Source organism: Pseudopipra pipra, chromosome 6 (genome assembly GCF_036250125.1).
Source record: "Pseudopipra pipra isolate bDixPip1 chromosome 6, bDixPip1.hap1, whole genome shotgun sequence".
NCBI classification, from domain to species: domain Eukaryota; kingdom Metazoa; phylum Chordata; class Aves; order Passeriformes; family Pipridae; genus Pseudopipra; species Pseudopipra pipra.
In genome coordinates, this window is record NC_087554.1 from 30,267,481 (window position 1) to 30,280,791 (window position 13,311).

General features: G+C 41.9%; 1 protein-coding gene across 4 annotated transcripts in view; it reads right to left on the reverse strand.

Moving 5' to 3' along the window:
* Positions 1-13,311, reverse strand: part of SUSD6 (sushi domain containing 6) — a 102,120-nt gene that overhangs the window by 54,738 nt on the left and 34,071 nt on the right. For all 4 annotated transcript variants that reach the window (XM_064658312.1, XM_064658314.1, XM_064658311.1 and 1 more), the window contains exon 3: positions 298-479. In XM_064658312.1, coding sequence (XP_064514382.1) covers positions 298-418 — 121 coding nt within the window. In that variant the 5' untranslated portion in view covers positions 419-479. The remainder of the gene's footprint in view (positions 1-297; positions 480-13,311) is intronic.

Below are 13,311 nucleotides of genomic sequence, written 5' to 3' on the forward strand. Positions count from 1 at the left end.
GGCCCATGCTCTTCAGATGGTCCAAGTGCCCCCAGCTGCAGTGAAGGGATGAAAACAGAAGGGGAAAAAAGCCGTGGGAATCAAAACTAAAGGATAAAGGACAAGCACTTTACTAATACGCAAGACTTGTTCAGTTCAGACATCGTGCTCTCCTTAACAAGTAGCAATGGAATCTTTTCCTGTGAGTACTGAGAGGTGTGTACAAATGCATCAACCATCACAAGCTTTCCCATAACAATAAAATGCCAGCCTCATACACCTCCCTGTCCCTGAAGCATATACAAAGGTTTCACTTACCCGTGGCCTGGGCTTCCAAGATAAAGGTACCAAAGATAATTAGCAGACGAAACAACCCATGGTTAGTCAAGGCAAGAGACGATCCTGTGTTGCTCTTTGGTGCTACCATTCCATGGCACATCTTTTACCCACCAAAATTTCTTTTTAAAAAAAATCCGACGGATCTGGTTGATCAGGAGCACCTTAGTCAACAAAAAACAAAGACAATGCAAGAAACAGTAAGTGTTGAGCCAAACACCTATAACCCTGGAGAGGGAAAGCAGAAATTTAGAAACAAAAAGCAACCTTTTACATGTTCTAGCACTTAGAAATCTTACCAAGTATTCACAGTTCACAAGGTAACATGAGCAGAAAAGGCAATCTTCTACACAGGAAATACTAAAAGGAGCTGCATTATAGATATGAGACCATAACTTTTCACTTACCCGCTAATGTTTCAGATGTGAAGACTGCCTACCCCACAATTAATTTTAGCTTTTCCTTTCAAGACAGCCCCAGAGGACACAGCATCTGGAGGATTTGTCTCAAAATATCTTCAAGAGAGTCAGTCTCCCACCACTTTTCAGAAGGTCTCCAAGACACAGCAGACTGTACTAGACAGCTAGGATAAATAAATCAAATCTTTCTTCAGCCACCTGGAGAGGCACAGCAAACCTGACAGCCAGCCAGCAGGCAAACACACACTTATGAGGAGGAATGTAAAACAACTGGCAAACCTCAGGTATAATGTTCTGACAGTATAGAGCACAGCAATTAAAATTGCAGGATATGACATTGCTCATACCTGAGGACTGAGGGATTCGCCAATAGACTAGAAGACACTGTCACAGCAAAGCCAGACTCGTACACAAAGCACAGCTGGGAAATACAGAAAGCACAAAGCTGAAGCCTTATTTTTAATTAAGACCCAGCCGAACACGTATTCCACCAACCTATGGTTTTAACCTGCATAACCTCCAATGATAACTTTGGACCTGGATGAATAATAGTGCCATGCATAAATCCAAAACTAATAAAATAAAGTTGAGACTAACAATCTGTTTGTACTGAAGGGGAGCACTGGTATAAAGACAACTGTGTGAATGATGGAGTAAAAAAATCAACCAGCCAAAAAACCCAACCAAACAAAAAACTATATCAACCAACAAAATAAAACCAACCAAAAAAACCTCACTTGGAGACATGTTTCAACACTTTATCATGCTATTCCTTACACATCTAAAGCTCCCAGGTAAAAACAAATTTGCAGAAATTAATGGTTTTTTACACTGGACAACAGGAATAACTTAGTTTTGAGGGACACCCCATTCAGCCACAGCTTCTTCATATAAATGAATATTCATACTGAAAGGGGATTAGATTTTTTATTTGGCCAAGTTTCCCAAAGAAATTCAAAACTGCTGGATAACTCCAAACAGATTTGAGAAGTGCAGAGGAGGGTATTCTACAATTTTGTACCCTGTAAGAATGGATGGGACACGGGCATTGGCACTCCTGGCACTACTGGGGAAGGCAGTATGACTTTCAGATCCTTAAGTACTTCTGAGATGAAAGCAATAAACCAGCACTGACCAGAGAAATACATACTTAAACAGCCATAACTCACATTTCCAATTACTCAGGCAAAACAGTAGCTGCATTATGGGAGGGAATATGCAGACTTGCCATTAAACCTGGTAGTCATCCTAGCTAAAAGAGGGTTTTTTCCTTAGTTCCATGTCACTACTATGCTCATATTTACTTCACAAAAGGGTTATCTTTAAAATTTGGATCTTTCAAGTCAATTAGTCTCTATCAAAGAAGAATTCTTTGTCTGTGTACATTCCTCCTTGAAATGTCATTTCAAGATGATATTTAAAGTGTGATGTGGCTAGTCTGCAGCTACTACTACAATAAACTGTGTCTACCCCTTTTGTTTCTTGCTTCATTTGGAGGGTGAAGGAGAGAAGTGAATCTATCCCACTCTGCCTGCAGCACAGCCTATAGATTTCTTACGTCTTCCACGGATAAGGAGCCAATGCTTTGTTCACCAAACTCCCACCATGCAAATGGAATAACGATGCTTTCACTTACCTGCTGGAATTCCTTCAGCAACAATTAGACCATGGAATGAAGAAATACTCCATGGGAAGAAAGCTAAGCCAGTTAATCTGTACATCTGCCCCCTCCTCTCAAGTCAGATCTCTTGCATGGAATTTAAAGTTCATATTCAACTGGAAGAAGCCAGCATCTGGCCTATACTCCGGGCCAACAGATGGCTGCTTACTTCCAAGAGTCACTGCTCAACACAGAATTACAGCTCTGACAAAGCAATGCACCATCTTCAACAAATGCTCTTCTGATTAGATCAAGACAGGTCTGTCCTCCCCATTCCAATATAACAAAGCCTCATTAATATAACAAACTCTGAAAGTCCTGCTAAGGTATCTTTTAAAGGTGGCCTTCCCTGCCCTTGGAACAGTGCATGCCAGGTGACATATCAGTGGCCAGAAGGAGAAGTAGGGAAGAGGGCATGTAATTATCACAGAATTTGCTGAGCCACCTGAGGTGTCCTACCCTGTCCCAGAAGCGTTTTCCTCTCCCAAAGACTGCACTGGAAGTCAGCAGTCCAGTTCTGGTCTCTGAACAGCAAACAAGTTAGAGATAACTAAAACAAGAATATCTTCTGAGAGAATCAATTATTGCTTATTCTCAATTCACTAATAGGTTGCTCTAAAGCATAGCACTGCTCCTCTCCTTTCTTCTAAAATCAGCCATGGTTTCCACATCTCTTTTCAGCCACCAAATCACTCAAATCCCAGGTTATGAGCAATCCTCTCTGCCAAAAGCCTGGGGCTGCCCCACCAGAAATGCTGTAAATTGCTGCTGCTATGCCTGTAGTAATATCTCACTAAGCTGATTTAGTTCAGTGTGGGATTTGAAGGAGACCCAAGGGTAGCTGGCCCATTTAGTGGACAACAGCATGGATAAACTCCTCAGAATTGTTATGAGACAAAGGGCACAGGTACCGCTTTTAAGGATCCTCCCTTAGGCTTCAGCCAAGTTATAGAACTTGTTCCCAGCTTTGACTGTTCCTTGGCAAAATTAGAAGATGAAAGAGATTCTGACTAGATAAGAAAGTATCCTTTTCTTCCCAGAGAAGAGCTGGTGGTTTGGAAGCTATTTAGACAGACATTCAATTCTCTGATAATTGACTGTTGTTTTAGCACATTCCTTATACCTGCAGCTCAGGAGGAAGCAGCTTTCATAACAACTCTTCAGGCCTCCACCCCCAGAAGTTAACTGGAGTGCACTGCAGAGCACACACATTGTCAGAGACATACTCTTGGGGACAGAGCTTAACAGTTCATGGGCTCATGTGAATCAAAGCAATTCCCTGTGTACACACAGCATTAAGGAATGGGCTGATTTCTGCAAGAAACAATGAGGCAGAAGCTGACAGTAAGTAGCACAAATATGCAGAGCAAGAACATTTCAGACCTATCTCACGTGCCGCAGCCTGCGCTGAAGGGTTATTCGATGATTAAGTTTAAACAGAGATGTTTTCAAAGATAATATTTAGTATAGCCAGCAGTTCCCATAAATAGAGTAAGGAGGGGAGAAGAGATTCTTCTCTGTTAAGAGTACATTAGTCAATAAAGGTGGTGGGTTTTTTGCTTTGTTTTTAATGTGAACCTTGAAAACACCTACTAAATATGGATAAGACAATAAACCATCCTCTATATTCACACAGGCAATAGCCTGTGAGAGAGCAAGGGATGCTATGAATGAGGAAAAAAGTACCCATTGCTCCCAGGTTACAGCCATCCCCAGCTCATTCTTTCCTTCAAGCCTTGACATCAAGGAAATTTCACAGTGATGCTTCAGCGTGAGTCCCCTCTTGCTGCACTGCCAGCTCTGCTTCCACAACAAGCAGTAGTTTGCTTCTACATGAAGTCTCCAAAACAGGCATCAGCTTCCACTGAAGCCACGCAGGCCAGACTTCTTGCTTGCTCTTAAACCACGAGCAGCCCTTTCCAAAGATGACGCACTCACATACGGCAGGAGCTTTCTCTAAGCTAAGCTGTTTGGAGACCTTTGCCATTTATGTTCCAGACCTTCAGAAGCTGCCAACTCAAATCCCTTGATTTAAGATCCCTTCGTAAGCATGCATAAATTTTCACAGGACTATGACTTAATTTTCTTATTTTTCTTATTTTGTCAGAGCAGGACTCCTAGGTCCCCATGAAAAAGCACTCTTTGAAAGTCATATGCTCAGGACATGAAAGAGAACCAGAAACTGGTCAGTCTGAGGCTCTATAGTGCTCAAGATTCCTGGCACAGCTATGTCCTGTGTCACTGTGGCTGGAAAACAGGCCTTCAACCTGAATTCTTCAAAGTTTATTTAGGGAAGTGTTCAGTATGTTTGGAATGCCACTGGCTTGCTTCTAAATACCATACTTGGAACTTACCAGAAGAAAATTAGTTATCCTCGTGCACAGCAGAAACCTCTATTTTATCCACATAGTTTTTCCCCTCACAGAATTATACTCAGGAATTGTTTGCTAACTCTTGAATGCACACAGCAAACATCTTAGCAGTGGCATGAGTGATGGGTGTGCACAGCACACCTTTTGAAAAAGCTAAGCATTGTTCTTGCCTCATGGTCCCGCTGAAAGTGGAATCTAATGTAAGCAATGTGGTTCAGAGGATTTAACCTTCACTCTTAGTTGCTGGTTTTGTTGTATCCTTATTTTGTTTGCTTTCAAAGAGCAGTCAAGCTTTAAAACAAAAAAGTCATCTTCTTGGCTGCTAAATAAAAAAATCCAGAAAAATCAACTCCAACTGGCAGCAGACAAAAGAAATCCCTAATTCTACTTACTTTCTGTAGTTAAATCAGTTTAATTGAAAGCTTTTAAAAAGAGAATTGTATTTTTAACATTTTTGGTTAGTGTCACAGTTCAGTCACTGTTCAGTTAAACTAGGCAGAAAGATAAAAACCAAAGCCCTTGAAGTTACCTGCAAGCAGTTCACAAAAATCTTAATCATCTGACTTTTCGGCACAGCCAACTCTCAATTATGCAGGACAATTGGAAAACGTGAAAGAGGAAAAGAGGAAATAAGAAAAGCCAAATAACATGTAACACTCCCCACACCCTGTCCAGTAACCAGATGATGTGCTTAGTAGCTTTATTTTACACCTCCATATTTGAATTACAAAAAGGCAGATTTCTGCATAGCACAGTCACAGCATTAAGCAGAGGACTAAACTGCAAATATTCCCTGCTACAGAGAAGAATCATTAGGAAAGACTGAGCTGCTTATTCTGGACATTGGAATAAGCACACATTCTCCTGCAAACGACCTCATTGCAACATGAAGTGGAACCTGAATAGTTGAGTTTCCTTTCTCATTCCCCAACTGTGCCAAGGGTTTGGCCTATGACCTGCAAATTCAGCTGTTTCTTTCACATAAATGTCTCGCTTTAGCTTTTACCTCCTCTCTCTCATGAAGGTTTCTCCAATGCTTCTTAAAAAAAAAAATATTAAAAAAACCCAAAACCAACAAACAAAAAACCAAACAAAAAAAATGGCAAAAAATCCCAAACAAACAAAAAAACCCCAAAACTAAAACAACAATTGTTGGTGATGCTGAACTCCTGTTTTCAGGAAGGAACATTAGAGTTTGCTCAGAAAGAAGCTTGGTGGACAGGCTAAAATATGAAATTCCATTTTAATCTCTGATAAATGGCACATACCTAACTCTCTACAGCCTCATCACGGCATACTCAAGCTTTAAGCCAGGGAACTGGACTTTTCCCTACTGGATAACTAGTCCCTAACAACTGGGAAAGACACACCAACATTCCTACCTCAAGTGAATAAACCTGAGATCCATCAATTTGCATAGCTTATTACGCAGTTTCCTCTTCTCTATCCTTCCTATCACAGTCTAAAGTACCATTTGCACCCAGATCATGCTTTTGCACCTCTCCCTTGCTTGCCTCCTTATCGCACTGGATGCTCCTCAGAAACTCATCCTGAGGTTAGCCAAGCATATTTTTCTGTGGGCTAAAGGCAGGGAGCACTTCCTTCCTCCGTTTATTTCTCTTCCATGCTAGCAGTTGGGGGCAAGACTTTGTATAGATATCTGAGCTTCTTCCCTGCTGCAGCCCAAAGAGAAATGGACAGCAGGCTCACTGGTATTCCTGAGCAGACCAAACAAGCTTCAACTCCAACTGTCACCTTAGAGGCAAGTAAGAATGAAGGAACAGACTTCTCAAGGCATGCAAGGAAGAGGTGCAAGGTTGTCAAGGGGAAGAGGGGTGGTATTCAGTACCTTTCTCTGTCCACTGCAGGATGGAAATGCTCAAGTCAGTTGTGGATTAAAAACTGACAAGCAGGGCTCATCACTCATACTTTTAGAAACAGAATCAGAGGCAAGTCTCAGTCTTTTAATGATCCTTCCCCATTTCCATGTACTGTGGTTGTCATGCCAGGTCTGACACCATCACAGAAGATACTTGAATTTTATGATTTAAAAAAAGGGCAATTTTCTTTGTCTTGGTAAGCCCAAGAAAAAGCCCTAAATAGCATTAGCTCCTCAGATTTTAAGAAGTTTCCTTTAAATTCATGGATTTTCACTGGAAACTTATCTTCCTCTTCCCAAGTAAAACAGAAAAAGAGATCAAAATCCAACTGTCCTTCCAAATAAGGAAGGAGAAGCTAGTTATGGGCAGACTGTGAACTTCCAAGAACCAGGAGGAAACAAAACAGAGCTGCAGAGGAGCAGCAGGGAAAGTTACACAGGTTAATGCACGCAACTTCAACGCACGGCAGATTTCTGTATTATTGCCTATAGAAGGAGGGTCATGTCACCAGTGAATGAAGAGAAAACAATTATTAAAAAAACCTGCTGGATCTGCTTTAAAGGATTTTTATTTTAAACATACTGTCATTTATGCAACCTATGGAAGAAAGTAGAGACTGGGGTATTGTGGAGAATACATCTCACAGTCTTTCCCAGTTTTGTTTTTGGGTGAGTTTTTGTTTGGGGGTTTTTTAAACATCTTTATTTGGAAAAGTATTCCCTTTGGAAACTATTGTTTCAGCATTTTCCTCCTGCCACACTGCATCAGAAAAGCTAGGTTTCATACTTTCAGCTTTAATGAGTACAATAGCACATTTACAGAGGACCATATGCACAAAATGTTCCAGAATGCTTTCCAAAAATAATAAGTCCCGAAAAAGAAAACTCACAGTAAAGTGAAACTGCTTCAGGGAAGGAGAATAAGGAAAAGCCCTGCAAAGGCACAACCTCTTGAAACCACATCCAAGCTTGAAATGTTACTTCCAGTAACAGGGTTCACAAAGCAGCACTGGATTGGTAAGGTCACTTGTATATCTAGGGTGCTTTTCTCCTTTATGCAGCTGTGTTCATCTGGTTCAGAGTATGCCCCACAAGGCCCATGTACAGTAAAGGCTTATTTCATAATCCCTCACTACTAGAACATGCTTCTCTCCCCATCCTTACCATGTGTTGTGCTTTCATTTCAACTAACGTGGCTAAAAGCATCAGTCTGCTACACATGCAGTTGCGATATCACCAGGCAGCACAGCCATTTGAAGAGGACATCCATTTGGAAGTCGTCTTCCTATCAAATGCCAGTCTGACATTTAAATAAGCAACTATACTAGAAGATGGAGAAACCCTTACATTTATTCCTAAAAGCACACGTGTGAGATACAACTCTAGTTTAAAATTATCACATTTCCCAGATATTAAAACATCTACTCACCCACTTTCAAGAAGTGACGACAAATGTGGTACAGTACTTGTTATTTGCATCCCAGCTTATATAGAAAGTTCTTCGCAAGAGATATGTTATAATATCAGAGCATTCCAGGCTAACAAATCCTTGATGTCTGAATGCCTGTCGGCACAAAGGTCTTTTCAAAGATAAATCCATAACACAAAAAACCTCTGAAAAATAAGACTGTCTCTTAAGTCCTCTGAAAACTTCATCTTCCAACAACACAGATCATTGACCAAACTGAGAAAGTTAAAAAGCAAAGTTTCAAATTCTGGTTCTGACTTTAAGATTGCATTTGGGATTCTAACACAGCAGAGAATTACTTCCAATAGATCTCAATTAGAAGGGAATAAAAGGGTAGGCCTTCAAAGGGTCTCAGCATCATGGCTCAGTTTTGTATCTACTAGCTCACTATTTCCCTTTACTTTTGTTTTTTAGTAGCTGCAAAGTTGTTAGATTTTATTTTTGCTTTTTCTACTTAGGATGCACTGTGCTAATAGCATAGATGCACACAGAGTGCCACAAACACTCACGGTGGCAGAGACCCATCACAGTGGTAGTGGGCACGTTTCACTCCACAGAGCTACATCCCTCTTGCAAGTGCACAACTAAGAAAGGAAAATTTTTGTATTCCCATTCAACCCCCTTGCAGTTGAAGCTGCAGCATGACTAGCACACTGCCTGCACACAGACCTGCTCCCACAGGGCTGCGGTCTAGGGAGGCTGTAGAAGGTGTCCCAGGCAGGATCCCCAGCTGGGCAGTCTTAGCAGCAGCAGGCACACCAACACTCAACCTGAGGATTTCTGACTCCAGGCAAGGCGACATAAATTACTCTCAAAAGTCAATACTCCAGGGCCAAGAGAAGAAGGAGTGGGGAAAAGGAGCCTGAACAGTTTGCTTTCTATTAAATCACTCTTGCAATTACCAGCTCAGAGAGAGCACATATCACTATGCAGAAGACCCTCACAGTCTTTTTTCCTCTAACTGGCTTCCCTCAACAGGCTATGCCTAATTTGATTTTCTAACAAGGGATCAGTTACAATTATATTCTGATTTGAGCAGCACAAGCTAGAAGTATCAAGCCAGAGACACTCTAAGAAGGATGGTGGCTCATTATATGTCACAAGGGGACATACATACACACCATGAGGAGGCCAAATGCTCCAAGCAGAATCCCCAGGATGGGTCCCTTTCTAACAGATTGGCAAACCATCTTCCCAAGACCTACAACCATCATTCAAAGATTGTGTGTTAAAGATTTATATTGTGTGCTAAACATTTCCATCATTAAATTGGGACGGGAGAGAAGGATGCCAGAAAGAAGCATAGAGAAGTAAGAGTTCACAGGATAAAATCTGTCATAAAACCTGTAAGTTGTATCTCAATAGAAGGTCAATTTGAAGCTTCAGCTTCTGTCTACCCTGACTCAGTGACATTTAGACTTTACAAAGCATGGCTATTAGTGGAAAAAATATTTTAAAAATTAATCACTGTTAGCTGGAACTAGGGTAGCCCAGAGGTGGGACCCAGGATGCTTTGACCTGCAGTAGGAGGGGGAGCACAGTCAATCTTCTGCACCCACCCTGCAAGTGTCAGAGGGATTCCCACTCCTCTGCTCCCCAAGGAGGGGCCTCTGTCTAGCTGTCACTAAACGAACTCAAACAATGTAAAGCAAAGTATCCTGAGGTAAGCAAGGAGCAATGCCTGATAGTATCTGCTCGTCCAGCAGCTTTTGGCCGCTCTAGTCTGCCTCTTGTACATCAGCATCTCCACTTTGCAGAGCCAGCTGGGGTTGAGGCCTGCCCCTCCACCACCCAAGCACTTACAGGCTGTGCTGCTACCTTGGCTGAAGGATGATTCCTTGCTCCTAGACAGCGCCATCCTGCTGCTCCCACACCCACTCCATAGCTAACCATCCCCTCCACAATGCTAATGCATCTTTCAGGAGCTTCTTGGGGAAACTGAATCCTTGCACCAGGACAGCTCTGGGGCCAGTGGAAGGAGCAGCTGGGGAAAAGTAACAAACCTGAGTTTTGCTGCCAAAGCCCTAAGTGTGCGAAACCCCCCTCTGACTCAAACGAGCAGTCAAACATGCCGGACCCAAGAAGTTACACAGGCTTCTTGCTCCTAAAACCAGCTCCATTTTCAATCCACATTAAAGTGTGGAAGAAATAATGTACTATGCATAAAGATGCTCTAGATCTAAACCCTTCCCCTCAATCGTGGCTCCAGTATTCTGGTTTCCATGCAGATTAAAAGCCAAAAAGCTGGGTGAGAGTGCTCCACCATAGCCAAACGTAACACAGGCTTGCTTAGTTAGAGGAAGTCAAATGAAAACAAAGCTGAAAGAGGAGAAAAGGTTACACAAAGCAGAACAGCAAAAGTCAGCACATTGCTCTGGCAGTAAATCTTACAGTTTTGTGCAACAGTGAGAAAGACTACAAAGTGGTGCTGCACCAGGCAAGAATCACACACATGCCAATGCTAGGTCAGAAGGAAATATACCCAGAGGTCAGAGCATACAGGTTATTAACCTTCTACCTCACACTTCAGCTTTTTTGCTAGACCACCCAGGACTGCAGAAGCACAGCTAGGCTTTGTCCAATCTGCCTCAAAACTCTAGGGAAAACCCTTCCAAAGATCAGATTACCCCCGATACTCACATGTGCAAAGATAAACCCTGGAAAAAGCCACAGGTAATGTCTCTTTACCACTGGGCCCAGAACTTAGAGGTAAAGCATCCTGTTAGCGACCTGGGCAGTTGCCTCCCTGCCTGTTGTCCCTCAGCCAAGCACACCACTCCCAGGTGCTGCCTTTCTCCTGGCTCTAGTCATAGTTCTCCACCCTTGAATGGGCCAGCTGCCAGGCAAGCAACCATGAAACACAAGCAAGAAGGGGAATAAAGTGTCTTCTCTGGATTTCTGCCTTTTTTTTTTTTTTTAACTTGTCCATGCTTGTATGGGCATCTGTCTATTCAAATGTCAACAGGCTGGGCACATGACCACGAAGGATAGCACACGTGCTTCCCCAGACACCTCTTCTCCATGTTCCTCTTACACACACAGAGCTGAAAAGTGGAAGATTCTTTCCAATCCCTCTAAAAAGTGCATTTTAGAGCAGGCATATATAACCCTACTATCAGAGGGTAGGAAATAAGTATGTCAAGCCACTAGCAGCTAAGTGAACAGTATATCCACTTGGGAAACAGGTCACTCTGCTTCTCTTGGGGGTTTGATGTGTCTCCAAGCACCCTGCATGAGTACACGTAAGCCATAAAACTATTTGTCAAGAAAAAACATCCTAACACAGAATTCCCAGTGACCTCTACTCAGTCTCATAGGAAAAGCACAGCAACTTCAGTTTCAACTGCCTTTAAAGGAAGACTGATTCTATTATTATTTTTTTCCAGAAATCTCGCAAGTAAGTTTGAAGGTCCTGCGACAGCCAGTAATCCTCAAGCAATTTCCTGTCTCTGAAAACAAGGTTCCCTCAGACTGAATTGATTAAATAAAGGTTATTAAAATTAGTTTTAAGCAAGCTAGTTTAAAAGTCACCCTCTTCATGTTTTCACCTGTAACACAGTGCTCCAAGCAGCAGCACAGAGATCAGCTACAAGAGCTTAGAGGGTAAGGAAATTATTATGCAAGAGCCATCAAACAGCAAGATGATTTAAAACTACTTTCAACAGCAGAGGATTTTCATGTTTGTTTAATCTATTTTCAAGACTGTTTCTCAAAGGAAATGCACATTTTTTTACTCTACTCTTAAGATAGATTTGTTTTCTCCATTTTATCAATCTGACATGCAATTTAGTCGTTCAAGAGTCAGCAGTGGTTCTCACCAAAGCTGTTTTCCATTCACCTCTGCAGTTTAAGATTCTGCTGCAAAACAACTGGGTAAATCCACTTGCACTATCTTTCAGTGTTACCAATTTCCTTTTCCTCTACAGCCAAACATTTTAAATAAAAACCATACAGAGATAAGTTAGTTTCTACAAATGCTAAATGTATATGGAGGAACACAAACAGCCAGATGTCAGAATGAGAAACTTGCGCAACAATTCCCTGTCATCTCTTGAACAGACAAGAGGAAGTAACAGGAAAATAATGACACTGGTGCAACTGTTTAAAAGACATAGAGCAACCATTTAAATTAAGGCATGCTTTACAAATAAAAACCCCTGTATATTGCAGAAAGGTCTAAACATAAACATCAGACTATCAACTATCTTATATGCACACATTAACCGAGCTTCTCATTCTTATTCATAAGAAAAAACCCACATTATGCAGAGTTTTCAGAAAAGGTCCCTGCATAGAAACTGACAAGGAATTTTTTCTAATAACTTCACTAAATGCAGGGAAACAACTGTTAAAAAAAACCCAACAAAACACCAGATATAATCTGTAGCTCCACCTATAAAGTTCAGGGAAAGATTGTATTGTGAGTGTCACATACACTGGCTGTAATCAGAGGAGTTGGTGGTCTGTCACTTACAGCTATCCAGACTTCTATCAGCATCTTTTAAAAAGCCACTTACAAGCTTCGCTTTGTGAAAAACATACCCTCTGCCTGCTTTTATACACATTCTAACTCACCTAAGACTGCTTTTCTGGGTAAGCTGAACATGACATTTAACAGATGTAAGCAACAGTTGGCTCTGGACAACAAACTATTGCCTCCCTTTGCACTTCAGGATCTGCACTCCTCCTGAAGCAAGAGTCACTCTTTCACACGCAGAAAGGGGGGGGAGGACAAAGAGAAGCCTGCATTGTGGAACATCGCTAGTTCCATTTAGGCTCCACAGGACTTTTCAGGGCACATTTTGAGGAAACCACCCTCCTTACAGCATACTATAGAGCACAATAGCTATCAGAAGCCCTTTCTCCAACACTCATATCCCCCTTCCCTGGCCTCTAGCAAGTGTCACAGCCTCCACCTCCTTTTCCAGCCTCCCCACCGCCTCTGAGTTCCACTCCTCAGAAGTGCTTGAGTACAGCTGCTGGAAATCACTGCAAAGGCTGCTTCACACCACCCTTGCAAATGGAAAGAAATTCCAGTGAAATGCTACTACAAGTCCTTTTGAAAAGTAGGATCATCTGCTGGTGAGGACAGACCAACAATGTACTCCTGAGAGACCAAGGCTAAGTTTCATCATCTCTGCCAAGCACAGCCATACTTTATTTACAAAGGCATCAACAGTCTTCACAGGTTCCTTGCA